Source organism: Mustelus asterias, chromosome 12 (genome assembly GCF_964213995.1).
Source record: "Mustelus asterias chromosome 12, sMusAst1.hap1.1, whole genome shotgun sequence".
Lineage (NCBI taxonomy): Eukaryota > Metazoa > Chordata > Chondrichthyes > Carcharhiniformes > Triakidae > Mustelus > Mustelus asterias.
In genome coordinates, this window is record NC_135812.1 from 27,954,991 (window position 1) to 27,971,575 (window position 16,585).

Genomic DNA, 16,585 nt, shown 5'->3' on the forward strand with positions numbered 1-16,585 from the left:
TAGTCTGCAAATTTTTTATCATGGACTTCCATAAACTGTCTGCAAGTTCATAAAAGTTCATCTGATGCCTTCATCCAGATCATTAATAAAGGTGGTAAAGAATAATGGTCCGAAAACTCATGCAAATCGCAGTGTTCAGTTGTCACTCAAGTATTCAACCAGGTTGGTGAGACTGGATCTCCCTTTCCAGAAGCTACGTTTTAGAGATTTTGGGGAAAATCTTAACCTGAAGGTAGGTTTGAGTAGGGTAGAGGTTAAAGTCTGAAAAGTCTGTTCAGCAACTCCATCCATCCACCTGTGATTTTAACTGAGGCTCAAAGGCGGGTAAGTGATAAAGCCACTACACGGAAACTAGTTGGAACTTCCACTATGAAAATAAAGTTGTGAGCCCTGTATTTCAGCTTCAACTCTGGTCGAACAGGTTTCCTGAGCCTTGAAAGAACTGGAGGCTCCATCAAGGGCCTTTACACCTACCTCCTGGATCTCGGCTGTATCACTTACCCACCTTGAGCAGACACTTCACTGCTGATCTTCCCCACGAGGCTCCAATCCCCATAGCAATGTTCCATTGTTAAGCATTGTTCCCAGGGGAGGTGGTGACACAGTGTCCAGTCAACTAAACTAGTTGTCCAGTGACCCAGGGTCATGCTCTGGGGACCAGAGTTCAAATCCCAGCATCACAGGGGATGGTGAACTTTGAATTCAAATAAAAGTCTTTAGAGAAGGAAATCGACTGATGTGTGACTCCAGATCCACAGCAATGCGGTTGGCCCTTAAATGTCCTCATAGCTCAAAGGCAATCAGTGCTAGCCACCTCCAGGCCCCAACCTCCCACTACCACTGAGGCAGTCAACCTTCATGGGATCAGCAGCACCCAGGTCAGGAGGAGGCCATTTGGCCCATCGAGGCTGCACTGACCACAATCCTACCCAGGCCTTATTCCCATAACCCCATATGTCCCTTCACATCCGCCTCCCACTGATCAACTCCCCCACCCCGGCGCAGACTTTGCTTGTCCTGTGGCCATCAATGAGTTTCGCTTGTCCAACGGGAAAAGATTGAGAATTAGAAAAGGAAGAGAGACCAGTTAATCTATTTGTAAGAGTTGGGGATGAATGTTGGCCAAGACATCAGTACAATTTTCCTGCTTAGCTTTGACAAGTATGATGGGACTTAACAACACTTGGCCACTGCTTATTTTTTAAACGTGTTTTTTTTTCCAGATACTTGAAGCCAGATGTGGACAAGAAATCAAAGCATAAGACAGCTGTGAAAAAGAAAACGCTTAACCCAGAATTTAATGAGGTATTAGGGCATTGTTATAAAAATAAATTGAGATAATAGTATGTTTAACTTTATGAAAGCAGTTCCCAGAAAGCTACTCCAAGAGCAGCAAGGCAGTGACACAATGCATTGGAGCACAGTCACACTGGAATGAGAAGTGCAATGCTTCCCCAGAAACTGTCCAGAATGTTAGTGAAAGGCTGAGTGAGGTAATACATTTTACAGACAAAAAACATCAGGTGGAATTTTCAATATCAGTTAGCAGCAGGAACCATGGTGGGCGGAGTCACAAAATTCAGAGTGATTGTAAAATTCTTTTTCCCGTCATTGAGGAATCAGTTTAGAATTTTTGTTCTCCCAAGTTTGATGGTGGGTTAAAGGCAGATCAATGCAGGGAATCGCAATTGCATCTCATGAATGTTCATTAAAAGGCCAATTTGCCAGAATCACTCCCCCTCCAAATGAAGTGCCCCTCCCAGCAAATAATCAGAATGGTTTGTTCTCCAATAAACATACGAAATAGCTGCAGAATTAGGCCTTTCAGCCCCTCAAGCCTGCTCCGCCATTCAATAAGATCATTTCTGATCTGTTAGTGTACATGACTGGTGTGCACCTGGCGAGCTTCACTTCATCAACGACTTTGAGGTACATAGATATTTCTTTTGACTTTAAGAATGCCACAATTTGGATGTATGTGTCATTGGCATCTCGAAGGCTGGACAGGGAAGGAAGGCTATTGGGGTTAAAGTGGTGGGTTCTGGGCAGCAGAGAGAAGGGTGGGATGGTGGCATTGCAACCAGAGAAGGGGGGGAAGAGTGGCTTAAAGGGTGGAGTTAATAGTCGGGTCCTGGGGTGGGCAGGGAGTTGTGAACCCAGGGTACTGGTCATAGGAGGTCATCATTTATGCCTACTCTCTGGGGGTGATTCTCCTACCTCACCACGCCATTAGCAGATCACACTAATTCCGGAGAATAGCGTGTGGGCCTAAAAATCCGTTACGCACCCAGCGCCAAACATTTTGAGAGTCTCCCAACCCCTTCCCCTAATTGGATCGTGCCCAGAAAGGGCAATTAGCATATTTAAAGCAACATTTCAATATGCACAGCCCGTTCTAATCCCAGCGCACGGAATTCACCAGCCTTCAGACGCAGTGCAATAACAACGAGGATCATTAGTGGGATCTGGCGTGATGGTCACGCCAGGGGTCTCTTAGGCCATGGAAGCCCCCGAGTAGTCGGGGGCATGGCTCAGCAGTGCCCACCAGATGCCTCAGTGGGGCAGTGCCGTGGGGGCTATGACATGGAGGGGGGGAAGCTATGCCCAGGGGGAAGGGGGGGGGGGGAGGTGTGTCATACAAGGGTGGATCATGTCAGGGATCGTGATGGGTGGGCACATCAAGGGTCCCATTGGGAGAGCCCCGATGCTGAAGATCAGTGTTGGAGAGGTGGTAGGGAACATGCCGCTGGTGGAAGGAAGTCTCCCACTGCACTGAGAGATCGGGGCACCCTTGCACAGCAAAGTCGGAGCGCTCTGAAGCCAGACTCACTGCACCGGCGTGTTTAGTTCAACATGATTTCTCCTCTCGCTGAACGAAGTTGACTCTGCCTGATTACCACTAATGTATCTCAGTGCCCTGTTACAACATCTTTAATAATAACCCTTAGTATTTTTCCCTGTGGCTTATATTAAGCTAATAGGTCAGTAGTTTCCTGCTTTCAATCTCCCTTTTTGAATGAAAGAGTTGCGTTAGCTATTTTCCCCGATTTGAGTGAATGTGGGATACCAGCCAGGGTTTAAATAGTTGATGTATGGCCTCTTGGGAAGGGGGGTGGGTCCTACAGGCCTTTGTGGAATAGCACCCATGTACAATTTGCAACAATCAAGGAGGGGAATGGTCACAATGAACCAAAACTGGATGAAATACAATTTGAGAAGTAACAAACAAGATTGCAGAGTGCAATTATGTAAATATTTCCATCTGTCCTTTTGTGTAATTTTTATCACGAACCTTGCATAGTCCTTGGTTATAGCAGCAGTGGTAAATGTAGAGCAAGTCTCCCTATAATCAGCCACAACAATGGGACCAATTGTCATCTTGGGCCATTGTTGGGGAATGCAGTGGAGATTAGTTCTACTGGTTTTCCAGTCTGTTTCTGGACCCCACTCTATCTTCCAGTCAGGTCTGGAGAAGCTGGCAGAACCTTCTGCTTGAAGCAGTTGGGAGTTTCACCATCCGATGCAAGAGAGACAGGAAAGGTTAGCTTGTCATTTTCTAAATGTGAGAAAGCGTGACACCAAATCCCCAGCACACCTGGTGTAAAGGAGACCTCAGCTGAACCCGTAGGGAGGAGGACCTTAAAGACTCAAAAGTTTTCAAAGTAAGTGAATAAGGGTTTTCATATACCCTCCTTGCATTTATTTTCCAAATGGGGCAGCAATGTGGCACAGTGGTTAGCACTGCTGCCTCATTGTGCCAGGGACCTGGGTTCAATTTCAGCCTCGGGTGACTGTCTGTGTGGACATTCTCCCCTTGTCTGCGTGGCTTTCCTCCGGGTGCTCCAGTTTCCTCCCGCAGGCCAAAGACGTGCGAGTTAGGTGGATTGGCCGTGCTAAATTGCCCCTTAGTGTCAGGGGGATTAGCAGGGTAAATGGGGTTATGGGGATAGGGGCCTGGGTGGGATTGTTGTCAGAAGAGGCTTAATGGGCCGAACAGTCTCCTTCTGCACTGTAGGGATTCTATGATTCTACGACTTGCTGATTTGTGTCCCAGGACATTGTGGCCGGAATTCTCCAGCCACCTGCCCCTGCCAATGGCCGCGGGATGGACTGGAAAATCCCAAACTATATTTTACTGTTAGAACCCTATGATCCTGTTCACTCTTTGATAGTTACAGATATGATTTTGAATAGCATTGTGATCACCACCTTCAGAAAATAGAGACGGACTATAGAGGGAGACAATAGAGGGTGATACTATTTTTTCAATCAAGATGGAAGTTTGATTTTAATTACCACATTGGAGCATTAGCAGGTGAAGTTTCAGAACGTTAGTGAGGCTAATTTGGAAAAGTGCCTTTTGATCCTTCCTCTAGTTTCAAAGAACTCATTTATACTCCAAGTTGATAAAAGTTAGTAAGTATGCATCAATTTGCTGTAATTTCATTGAGTTATGTAGAAAAGGGTAAGTGCATTGTATCAGTATATCTATCAGGGTTGCACCGTTGCAGACTGAATGGCAAATGGAATACAATGTGGAAAAGTGTGAGGTTATGCACTTTGGAAAGAGGAATGGAGGCATAGACTATTTTCTAAATGGGGAAATGCTTAGGGAATCAGAAACACAAAGGGACTTGGGAGTCCTTGTTCAAGATTCTCTTAAGGTTAACGTGCAGGTGCAGTCGGCAGTTAGGAAGGCAAATGCAATGTTAGCATTCATGTTGGGAGGGCTAGAATACAAGAGCAGGGATGTACTTCTGAGGCTGTATAAGGCTCTGGTCAGACCCCATTTGGAGTATTGTGAGCAGTTTTGGGCCCCATTTCTTAGGAAGGATGTGCTGGCCTTCGAGGGTCCGGAGGAGGTTCACAAGAATGATCCCTGGAATGAAGAGCTTGTCGTATGAGGAACGGTTGAGGACTCTGGGTCTGTACTCGGAGTTTAGAAGGATGAGGGAGGATCTTATTGAAACTTGCAGGATACTGAGAGGCCTGGATAGAGTGGATGTGGAGAGGATGTTTTCACTCGTAGGAAAAACTAGAACCAGTGTGCAAAACCATAGGCTAAAGGGACGATCCTTTAAAACAAAGATGAGGAGGAATTTCTTCAGCCAGTGAATGGTGAATCAGTGGAACTCTTTGCCGCAGAAGGCTGTGGAGACCAGGTCATTGAGTGTCTTTAAGACAGAGATAGATAGGTTCTTGATTTATAAGGGGATCAGGAGTTATGGGGAAAAGGTAGGAGAATGGGGATGAGGAAAATAAAATCAGCCATGATTGAATGGCAGAGCAGACTCAATGGGCCGAGTGGCCTATTTCTGCCCCTATGTCTTATGGTCCATTGCACAATATTTGCTTTTAATTGTTTAAGTTTTTATAATTGCTTTCACTTTAATGTATATTAATTATAGGTAGCAAACTGCAGATAAAATGATCCAATATTATGTCACAGGAGTGATAGCAGATAATTTGAATGCTTCTATCTTGCAACAAATCAATGCGAAAATACACAGAACATCTGTTCTGTATTTTAAAGAAGCTTAAGCTAAAGGATTATTAAAAATTCATTTGCTTTATGATCGAGTCGACAAATTACTCCAGGCCCGATTTTTAAATTGGCCAATGTTTGGTCAGGTGGGCCCTCCACCTGACTTTCAGTCCATATGAATGAAAATGGTCAGGTTGTATGCAGAAGGAATAAGCTGCTTAGCCCAGTTATCAACCAGGTGGTCACAATGAGGAAGTAACCATGAATTTCAATCAGGATAATGAGCATAAGATTAGAAACTCATATCTTTTTTTTTAATCCAGGAATTTTGCTATGAAATCAAGCAAGCTGACTTGGCAAAAAAAACTCTGGAAGTAACTGTTTGGGATTATGATATTGGAAAATCAAATGACTTCATTGGTAAGTGAATTTGACTTGTACTTTTTGCATAAAGATTGTTAAAATACTAAGTTGGGTTGAAGGCTCATGTCCAATGTAATTTCAATGAGGCAACTCTCCATTCAACTCATCTACTCGGGTTCAGTTCCTAGCTTGGGTCAATGTGTGTGTGGAGTCTGCACATCCTCCCTGTGTCTGCGTGGGTTTCTTCCCACAGTCCGAAAGACGTGCTGGTTAGGCGGATTGGCCATGCTAAATTCTCCCTCAGTGTACCTAAACAGGCGCCAGAGTGTGGCGACCAGGGGATTTTCACAGTGGGCAGGGTTTTACAGCCTCACTCGTCCTGAAACTGTAAAATCCCACCTAAGGTCAACAGATATTTCCATTGTCCGCCCCTTGCCCGCTCCGATTCCGTGGCGGGCAGGGTGGTAAAATTCCGGCAAGTAACTTCATTGCAGTGTTAATGTAAATCTACTTGCGACACTGATAAATAACTCAGTCACCCAAGGCTGGAATTGTAACCAGGTCCATGAAGCAGTGGTGCTAACCACTGTTCCGCCCTTTGGGAGCACAAGGATTTGCATAAGCAGTTGAATGCTGTATTTGTGAGTCCAGTGCTATTAGTCCATTGATTTAGATCCTTGTAATTCCTGCGTTGTCCATATGTAGTTTGTAGTTGTTCCGCTGGGTAACATCCTAGATTTCTATCTAGATCTAGAAGAAGCATTTTCCGATCGGGGCCATTGTGATCTCCTGGACTCGTTTCGATCGCCTCAGGGGGTCGGAGAGGAATTTCCCAGATTTTTTTTCCCCATATTGGCCCTGGGGTTTTTCACTCTGGGTTTTCGCCTCTCCCTGGAGATCACATGGTCTGGAATGGGGGGGTGGGGGTAAGTTAATAGGTTGTAATGAACAAAGCATCGTAGCTGTGAGGGACAGCTCGGTGGATAGGATATTGGTATGTAGATAGGCTGGAAAATTGGGCGGGGATCCTGGATTCAGGATTCAATCCTGGACCGGGGAGCGGCGCGGGCTTGGGGGGCCGAAGGGCCTGTTCCTGTGCTGTATTGTTCTTTGTTCTTTGTTCTACAATTAGTCTCCTAAGTTAAAAATACTTGCTATTTATAGTTATTAGTAATATCCTTGTAATATGCAGGTGACTCATTCTACTCCAAAGAATCCATGTGGTGAAGGATATAACTGGAGCCGATCTTTATAAACATGCCCATTCTAACTCGACAGCCACATTTCCAACCTGTTCCTATTGATAGGAGCATAAGTGAATTTTCAGTTACTGCCCACCACTTGAATGCAATTAATAAACAGTAAACAGTTCTGTAGAGGTACTGGACAATGCTGATGGAATTACATTCTTAACATTCTGAAATATTGATGTAAAATATTAACTACAAATAATCTAAAACATGTATTTTAATGAATATACTGTTGTGGACTGCAGTGTCACTTTATATCCATTTCTTAAATGAGGAATGGAATTATTTCACTTTGTTGGAAGATTATGATCATACGGATTTGGACTCCTGTATATTTTTCCATTTTGACCTCTTCTGATCAATTAGACTATTTTTCCCTTTGTTTGCGAAAAGCAAACAGTATTTTTTTTAATTCAGTCATGAGACATGGGCATCACTGGCTGGCCAGCATTTATTGCCCATCCCTAGTTGCCCTTGAGATGGTGATGGTGAACTGCCTTCTTGAATCGCTGCAGTCCAAGGGTTGACTCGCAACGCTGTGAGGGAGGGAATTCCAGGAATTTGACCCAGTGACTGCGAAGGAACGGCGATATATTTCTAAGTCAGGATGGTGAGGGAAACTTGCAGAGGGGAATTGGTTAAATTTCTAGTTTGTAGAAAATAAGTAACGCCCTGACGATTGCTCTGTTTAGGTGGGGTGACGCTTGGAATTAATGCAAAAGGGGAACGTTTAAAGCACTGGTTTGACTGTCTGAAGAGCAAGGACAAGAAAATTGAGCGCTGGCACACACTGACCAATGAACTCCCAGGATCTATTCTCAGTGATTGATGCCAGACATCCATTGAGAATCCTGCTCTGCAACTCAGCACATGACAAGTGAGGTTCTCTCCGAGAGCAGACAGAAGCAACCGCCGCAGAAAGGTTGGGCCTTTTGCACTTTTTGTTTCAGAACCAACACACTCTAGGCCTCTTCACGGATACCTAACTTTGCCTGGTAATCTTGTGGCTTACATATTGGCTTATGTACATGTTTACATGCATTTGTGATAAATATCAGAGTTGTACCTTTGGATGACTTTTTATAACTGGTGGAACACCAGGAATTATCCATTTTTAACGATTGATACTTTTAGTCACCCAGGCCAAGCAAATTATTTACTGTTTTGGGAAGGTTTAATTTTTATTACTACAAAAGTGAAAACGCCTGAAGTATTTAAATATAGCTATCCTCTCTATTGCAGAAATGAACCAGTCCTAAAAGACGTAGCACAAAGAAAAGGGTTCTCTCCTGCATTTAGTATTATTTTGGAGAAATAAAGTACTTTTGATACAGTACTGGAGCATGATGGTCATAATGGTGGTCAATATTCCATAGGCTTTAATTACGTTATTGAAAGCTAACCTGTTCGGGGCTTGTCAATATCCCAAAAACAAAAATTGACAAGTTTGAAAGGAAGCCGAAAATGGCGCACACAAAATCATTGTAGCATGGATCACATTTTAACTGTTGTATTTTCGTCACCAGAATTTTAATAGAGGGCCTAAGTTTTTAAAGGACTAGGTTTAAATCCAGTGCAGGGATTGAATAATTCTCCACTGTTCCGTAACTCAACTTTTCACTGTTTAATGGGTCACTTCAGTGAACGTTACTTCCTGTGGAAATCCACAATACAAGACTGCTTTCCATTGCCATTTGTAACACTTCAAGCCCTTTGTTGAATATGGGGAAAATGTCTTGCGGTAGCACCATAGTTAATAGCTCACCATCTGAAATATAATAATTCATAGCAGGGCTCTGGTAAAGGAATGAGGGAGTGGGACAAAATGGATAGCTCTTTTCAAGAGCCAGCGTAAGGCCGATGCATAAACCAAGAAATAAGTTATCTTTATAAAATAATTTCCATGTCCTCAAGCTTTCTTCTGTGATGTACAATTCTATGATTGTAGCTAACTAAATCTTAATGACTTAATCAGTTCTGTTCCTCCTCTGTAGCTCATGGCTGAGAAAATATTCTTCCCTTGATCTCCTAGATCAATGTCTGCAGAGTTGGAAGATGTTACTCTGGGTATGAGGCTACATGTTTGGCTCAATGCTTCCTTGGAGTGATGCTAATCTGTGCTGTTCCTGGGCCACAAGTACCTAGTCCAGGCCTGGTGCAAAGACAAAAGAATATTTCCACCAGTCAGTGCTCTCAAACTTTCACAAAATAACTCCTTTATTGGATGTGGGCATTGGTGGCAAGGCCATCCTTAATTGCCCTTGAACTGAGTGACTTACTCTACCATTTTAGAGGGCAGTTAAGAGTGAATAACATTGTGGTGGGTCTGGAATCACATGGAGGCCAGGTCAGGTAAGGGTGGCAGATTTCCTTCCCTAAAGGAACAGTAGTGAACCAGTTGGGTTTTTACAACTATTGATGATAGTCTCAGTAATGATGACCATGAAACAAAGTTTATTTATTAGTGTCACAAGTAGGCTTACATTAACACTGCAATGAAGTTATTGTGAAAATCCCCTAATTGCCACACTGGGTTCAATTCCAGCCTTAGGTGACTGTCTCTGTGGAGTTTGCACATTTTCCCTGTGTTGTGTGGGTTTCCTCCTACACTCCAAAGATGTGCAGGTTAGGTGGATTGGCCATGTTGAATTGTCCCTTAGTGTCACAAAGAATTGTAGGTTAGGGGAATTAGCCATATTTGGAATTATTTTAGTTCACTAATTAATGTGGTGGATCTGGGATTGGAGTTGCCTTTTCCTGTGAAGCCCAGCAGCCACTTTGATTTTCTTCCTAAATTGTAGGTGATCTTTTGCAGGGACTGCAGGGATTTGTCGAGGAATTAAGGGCTATGTGGAGAGAGCGGGTAAATGGAGTTGAAATCAACCATGATTGAATGGTGGAGTGGACTCGATGGGCCGAATGGCCTTACTTCCGCTCCTATGTCTTATGGTCTAAATTGACAGGGACCAGAGTGGACCTGGGTAAGATGCTCTGTCCGAGAGTTGGTGCAGACTCAATGGGCCGAATAGCCCACTGAGTCTGTAGGGATTCTATGAACAGATGACACAACTTCACAAAACTCAGGCCAAAAATATATAAACCAAGAAATATTTCATCTATTACAACATACTTTACAGTCGCAGTTTTGGACATTTCCAAAAAACTCAGCATTTGGTTTTATTCAATGGATTTTCTGACATTTTGGCTCTTTGCTGTGCTCTGCTTTCCAAGCACCAAATAATTTAAGAAAAAATAAAGATCACCTACAAGCAACTCCAACCCCAGATCGACAACATTAACTAGTGAACTGAAATAATTCCAAACATATGGCATTGGCAAGGCACCAACACATCTATCCCTGCCCAGTATTAGGTACGTAATTACATCGATTGTATCAATTTCAGATGTACTGATTTAATTATTTGGGAATTTAAAAAAACTTATTTTTACTAACTGCAGAAAGGAGAAGTATGAATTTGTATAATTGAAGTAAAACCTTACAGTAAAGCAGTTGCACCCAAGACTTGGGTTCGATTCCCGGCTTGGGTCACTGTCTGTGTGGAGTCTGCACGTTCTCCCTGTGTCTGCATGGGTTTCCTCTCAGTCCTTAGGTGTGCTGGTTAGGTGCATTGGTCATGCTAAATTCTCCCTCAGTGTACCCAAACAGGCGCTGGAGTGTGGCGACTGGGGGATTTTCATAGCAACTTCATTGCAACGTTAATGTAAGTCTACTTGTGACACTAGTAACAAAAATGGTGAACCTGCCTTTACCCCTTTTAGATGCTGATCGAACTGCTGTGTGTTTCTAACAATATTCAATATATGCCTACAGAGCCTCCTATTTCTAAAGAAAGCCACATGAATACCTGAATTCCCCACAGTGTTGCTTCCTTAATTGGGCCTCCTCACCCTACAGCTTGCATTTAGTACCATTTAATTAAAGCGGGTGAACAACAGCTGACGTCAACTAATTGAAAAGCAGAACACGGCAAATGCTGGAAACCAGAGATAGAAAGAGCTGAAAATGCTCAGTAGTTTAGACTGCATCTGTGGATGGAGAAAGAGTTAACACTTCAATACCTTTCATCGGAACTGGGAAAAGTTTGTGTTGAAATAGATTAGGAGCAGGAGGTGGGTGGGACGAGAACAAAGGAAAGTCTGTGATAGGCTGGAAGACATGAGAGATTGGACGACAGAAGAGTTAGCCTTACAGAGCCAAATGTAATTGGACGAGAAAAGAAACAAAAGTTGTGCCAATGGGTCTGTTGCTCTCTGAAAGCAAAAAAAAACGTAAAAGCAAAACATGCAAAGGAAACAAATTGGGGGACAGAGTTTACGGTCTAAAATTGTTGACTGCGGACTCCCAAAGACCATAAAGTGCCTAAACAAAAGACAAGGTGTTGTTTCTCAGGCGATAGAAATGTCGGTGTGAGAACAAAGTGAAGAAGGACCGATCTCTGGAAGCTCAGACTGAATGGAAGTGTCCTGCAAAGCAGTCACCCAGTCTACGTTTGGTCTGCCCGAAGTAGAGGAGACCACTTTGTGAACAGCAAATATTGTGGGCTCAATGGAAAGAAGTACATATAAATTGCCATTTCACCTGGAAGGAATGTTTGGAGTCTTGGACGGTGAAGAGAGAGGAGGCAAAAAGGCAGGTGCTACATCTCCTGCATTTGCAAGGAAAGGTGCCATGGGAAGACAATGCGGTGTTGGGATGATTGGGGGGGTGAATCAGGGTGTGATGGGGAACAGTCCCTTCAGAATGCTGAAAAGGATTTAGCAGCATAACTCCTCTCAACACACATTTTGTTTCTCTGTTTCTTTCCTCGCCCATCACCATTCCCTTTGGCTCTGTAAGAATAACTCTTCTGTCATTCAATCTCTCCTGTCCACCAATCATCATTCTTCCCTTGTCCTTGTCCAAATCCTATTACATCCCTAACTCCCAGTTTCTGATGAAAGGTCATCTTTGTTGCAGTCAAATTTCAATGGTGATCTATTGGGATGATTCCATGGAGTGGCAAATTTCCTTGCAACCACCTCATGGAACATCATCTCCACAACATCAGCCATCAAAGGCCAAGTGTTGGTCTGCTCGATATTTGGCTACAGCTTCATACAGCGCCTTTGGTTGCATGTCACTTCACATTGGCTTGCAAATTCTCATTCCTTTGGCTCGTCAGCCTTGGAAAATGCTTCGAATGATGGAGATGCCTTTTATGGTTCACCAAAGAGTTTAGAACTGTATGTTACCATGAAGCATCATTCCTTTGCAATTTCTCATTCCCATCAATAGCAATTCCCTTTCCCATCAAACATTGCACCTAGAACAATGTATAATTATGCAAATCAAGAAAATTCATTGCTATTAGCATTCTGCTAATTGTGACAATGAGTGATTAATACATGATTTGCACCAGTTTTTAACAATTTAGAACTGAGGGACACCAGTAGGTGAAAATCAGCCCCACTTCCTTCCTAATGGGTTAAAAATATATATTAGGATTACTGACAGTCTATCTCAGGAAAAAAAGAAAACGCATCAGACAGTGATATATTGACTCTTAATACATTACAAAGAACAGTACAGCACAGGAACAGGCCCTTTGGCCCATCAAGTCTGTGCCGACAACTGATGCCTCTCTAATTTAATATTGTCTTACCTCTTCGTGGTCCATATTCCTCTATTCCCTGCTTATTCATGTATCTATCAAGATGCCTCTTGAACGTTGTTATAGAATCTGCTTCCACCACCACCTCCGGCAGCGTGTTCCAGGCATTCACCACCCTTTGTGAAAAACTTGCCGTATACATCTCTTTTAAACTTTCCTCCTCTCATTTTCAACCTTTGACCTGAGTAATTGACCCTTCGACCCTGGTAAAAGGACTCAGACTATCCACTCCATCCAAGCCTGTCATAATCTTGTAAACTTCTATCAGGTCCCCCCTCATCCTCTGACGCTCCAATGAAAACAATCCAAGTTCGTTCAACCTCTCTTCATAGTCCATATGCTCCAAACCAGGCAACATCCTGGTAAATCTCTTCTGCACCCTTTCCAATGCATCAACATCCTTCTGGTGGTATGGCGACCAGAATTGTACACAATACTCCAAATGCGGCCTAACCAAAGTCTTATACAACTGTAATATGGTTTTCCAATTCTAATACTCAACACTCCGACAAAAGGCGGCCAGCATGCCAGATGCCTTCTTGACCACCTTGTCCACTTGAGTTGCCACCTTCAGGGAACTGTGGATCTGCACGCCTCCGTATGCTAATATTTCTAAGGGCTCTACCATTTACTGTATACTTTCCTTCTACAGTAACCTTCCAAATCGCATCACCTCATATTTGTCTGGGTTACATTCCATCTGCCATCTTTTGGCCCAGGTCTCCAGCCGATTTATATCCTGCTGTATCCTCTGACAATCCTCCTCATTCTCCACTACTACACCAATTTTTGCATCATCTGCAAATTACTAATCAGACCACCTACATTTTCCTCCAAATCATTTATATATATTACAAACAGAGGCTCCAGCACTGCTCCTTGTGGAACACCGCTTGTCACAGACCTCCAGTTAGAAAAGTACCCTTCCACTGCTACTCTCTGCTCTCTATGCCCAAGCCAATAATGTATCCATCTTACCAGCTCACCTCAGATCCCATATGACTTCACCTTCTGTAACAGCCTGCCATGAGGAACCTTATCGAAGGCTTTACTAAAGTCCATGTATACAACATCCACTGCCCTGACCTGGTCAATTTTTCTTGTCACTTTCTGAAAGAACTCAATCAAGTTTGAGAGACACAACCTCCCCTTCGCAAAACCATGCTGCCTATCGCTAATAAGCCTATTCTCTTCCAGACGTGAGTACGCCCTGTCCCTGAGAATCTTCTCCAATAATTTCCCCATCACCGATGTAAGGCTGACAGGCCTGTAATTTCCCGCATTGTCTCGTCTGCCTTTCTTAAACAGAGGAACAATGTTAGTTACTCCCCAATCCATTGGTCCCTCGCCTGTGGCTAAAGAGGATACAAAGATTTTGGCCAAAGCCTCAGCAATTTCTTCCCTCGCCTCTCAGTATTCTGGGATAGACCCTATCTGGCCCTGGGAACTTGTCCACCTTAATGTTTTTCAATACCTCCTCCCTTTTTATCTCAACATGTCCTAGAATGTCAACATCCTCCTTTCTACATTGACCATCCACCAAATATTTCTCCTGTGTGAATACTGATGCAAAGTACTTGTTAAGGACCTCACCCACCTCAATGGCTCCACACGCAAATTCCCTCCACTGTCCTTGAGTGGACCTACCCATTCCTTAGCTATCCTCTTCCTCCTTGTATACGCATAAAAAGCCTTGGGATTCTCCTTAGTATTGGCTGCCAAGGACATTTCATGGCCCCTTTTTGCCCTCCTGTTTAAGCTCTTTCCTGCTATCTTTGTATTCCTCAAGAGCCTTATCTGTTTTCAATTTCCTGAAATTTATGTATGCCTCCTTCTTCTTTTTCACTAAGCTCTCAATCTCTCTTGTCATCCAGGGTTCCTGAATCTTGCCATCTTTATTAACAACTGATCAACAATTGGTTCAGCCCCAAGCAAAAAGCTCTGACTGAAGATTTAGGATATTATTAGAAGATGCAAAACAATTGATATCAGGAAACCATAATCCAATGCTGCAGCTGTTATCTGATGGGGGTCTCAAGTTTATACATTGATTTCTATTTTCGTGAAAGAAGGTGGGGAAGGGAACAGGAGAAAGAATATTCAGGAAATCTTTCAATATCACTATTGAAACATTTCAGGTTTAAGTTTTAGATAAATCCAATCGTCGCTACAATTTCAGGCTATTAATAAAGTACACACATTCTCATAAACCCATGACTTGTCTTTGGTACAAAAAAAAAAATCGATTCAGTTTAAGAATTGCTTTCTTCCTTGCGAACTGCAAATACCAAAAATGCTTTACCCTTTAACCTATGTTGATAATACATTCAAACTGAGAAAAGTAATTCACGGCATTGACCAATTAATGGTCCACATCTGTGCCTCTTTCATTCCCACACATAACCCACACTAGATCTCACCTGCAGGCTCTTAGGTCCTGGTTCTTTTGTGATGGTAATTGAACACGAAAATGCAGCAACTTGTCCGACTCTACCTTTGGAATACCAGGGCCATATCCAATTATTGGTCAGAAAGAATGGTAAACACTTGCATTGTATTTAATTTCAGGAGATCCCTGAGCACATTATATTTGCGCAGCATTAATAATTGTTGCACTCCTTGTAGTTAAAAATGTATGGCTATTTAAAGTGCTATGACGCATACTGCTCAGTATTTGAAGCTAATTAAATGTATCCAAGATGAAACATTATGGAATATTGAATTTTTGAGTCTCATTTAAAACTCATGTCACAAAACCTTAAGTGTCAAAAAAAAAATGATTTAAATATTTGGACTTTTATATACTACCTACTTGCGCAATTAATAACAAAACCATGTTGAATGTGCAGAACTTGGATTGAAGATGAATCTTTATGCTTTTTAAGAATCTGAATTTTGTATGGATTTCAATTATTATGCATGAAGCTTGTTTGGCTGCTATTATTGTACTAACTTGCACCGCAACAAGCAAGAAACATTCCAGTTTGAAAATATTTTGTGGGTTATTAAGGCCAATAACATGTTTAGAGTAATGCTCGCAACATTACATCCTGCATGAAGTGTTAACTTCCTTATACCCTTAAAATGTTTGGCAGTTAATCTATATTTTCCGTAAATGAGCCTTGCACTACAGGTTATTGTTCGACAATACACATATCTACTTTGTTGATAATCAGCCAACCTTCCTTAAGAGGGAGAGATATATGTTATGCCAAAGGTTCATTTTAACACACACACTCTACTATTTGTGACACACAGTTCCTTGACTGTCCTCAATACAGCTAATTAGGTTAACCTTGTGTGGAACAGATGACCATGTAATGCAACAGTAAAAATAAAGGCTTGCATTCATCCTCTATTGCCCCGTGACACATTGATTTTAAAGATTTTTTTTTTAAAGTACAAAGTCTTAGTGAACATAAATTTTATTTGAAATGCTTAACTAATGAACAATACAACTATATATTTTTTTGCTTACAATCATAGATACCAACACTTTGATCAGAGTTTACTGTGCTATGTTTCCCAACGTTATCAACACAAACCCTGGTAGAATGTAGTCAAGATTACAATGGACAACAGGTCATCATTACTGTCAGTACAGATTAGCTTTTTTTTTTGCAGCAACATCCAAAGGTTGATCTAAAGTAGATATTTTCAAAATTGTTTGATGGAAAATATTTTCATTTTTAAAAAAAATCATAAATTGACCGAAGAATGCAGCAAAGGGCTTTTGTGATCTTTTTAGTCAAGTTTTGCTTTTAAAATGTCTTGGTTAATTTTTAACTTTAACCTTTGAATCTTTCTCTAAAGCC

At 42.3% G+C, this 16,585-nt stretch overlaps 1 protein-coding gene across 1 annotated transcript in view; it reads left to right on the plus strand.

The window, feature by feature from the left end:
• The window catches only part of LOC144501333 (double C2-like domain-containing protein beta), a 297,483-nt gene extending 289,556 nt beyond the window's left edge, over nucleotides 1-7,927 (plus strand). Inside the window, exons 7-9 of the mRNA XM_078224962.1 lie at nucleotides 1,224-1,305; nucleotides 5,809-5,905; nucleotides 7,791-7,927. Coding sequence (XP_078081088.1) covers nucleotides 1,224-1,305; nucleotides 5,809-5,905; nucleotides 7,791-7,927 — 316 coding nt within the window. The remainder of the gene's footprint in view (nucleotides 1-1,223; nucleotides 1,306-5,808; nucleotides 5,906-7,790) is intronic.
• The last annotated feature ends 8,658 nt before the right edge of the window (nucleotides 7,928-16,585 follow it).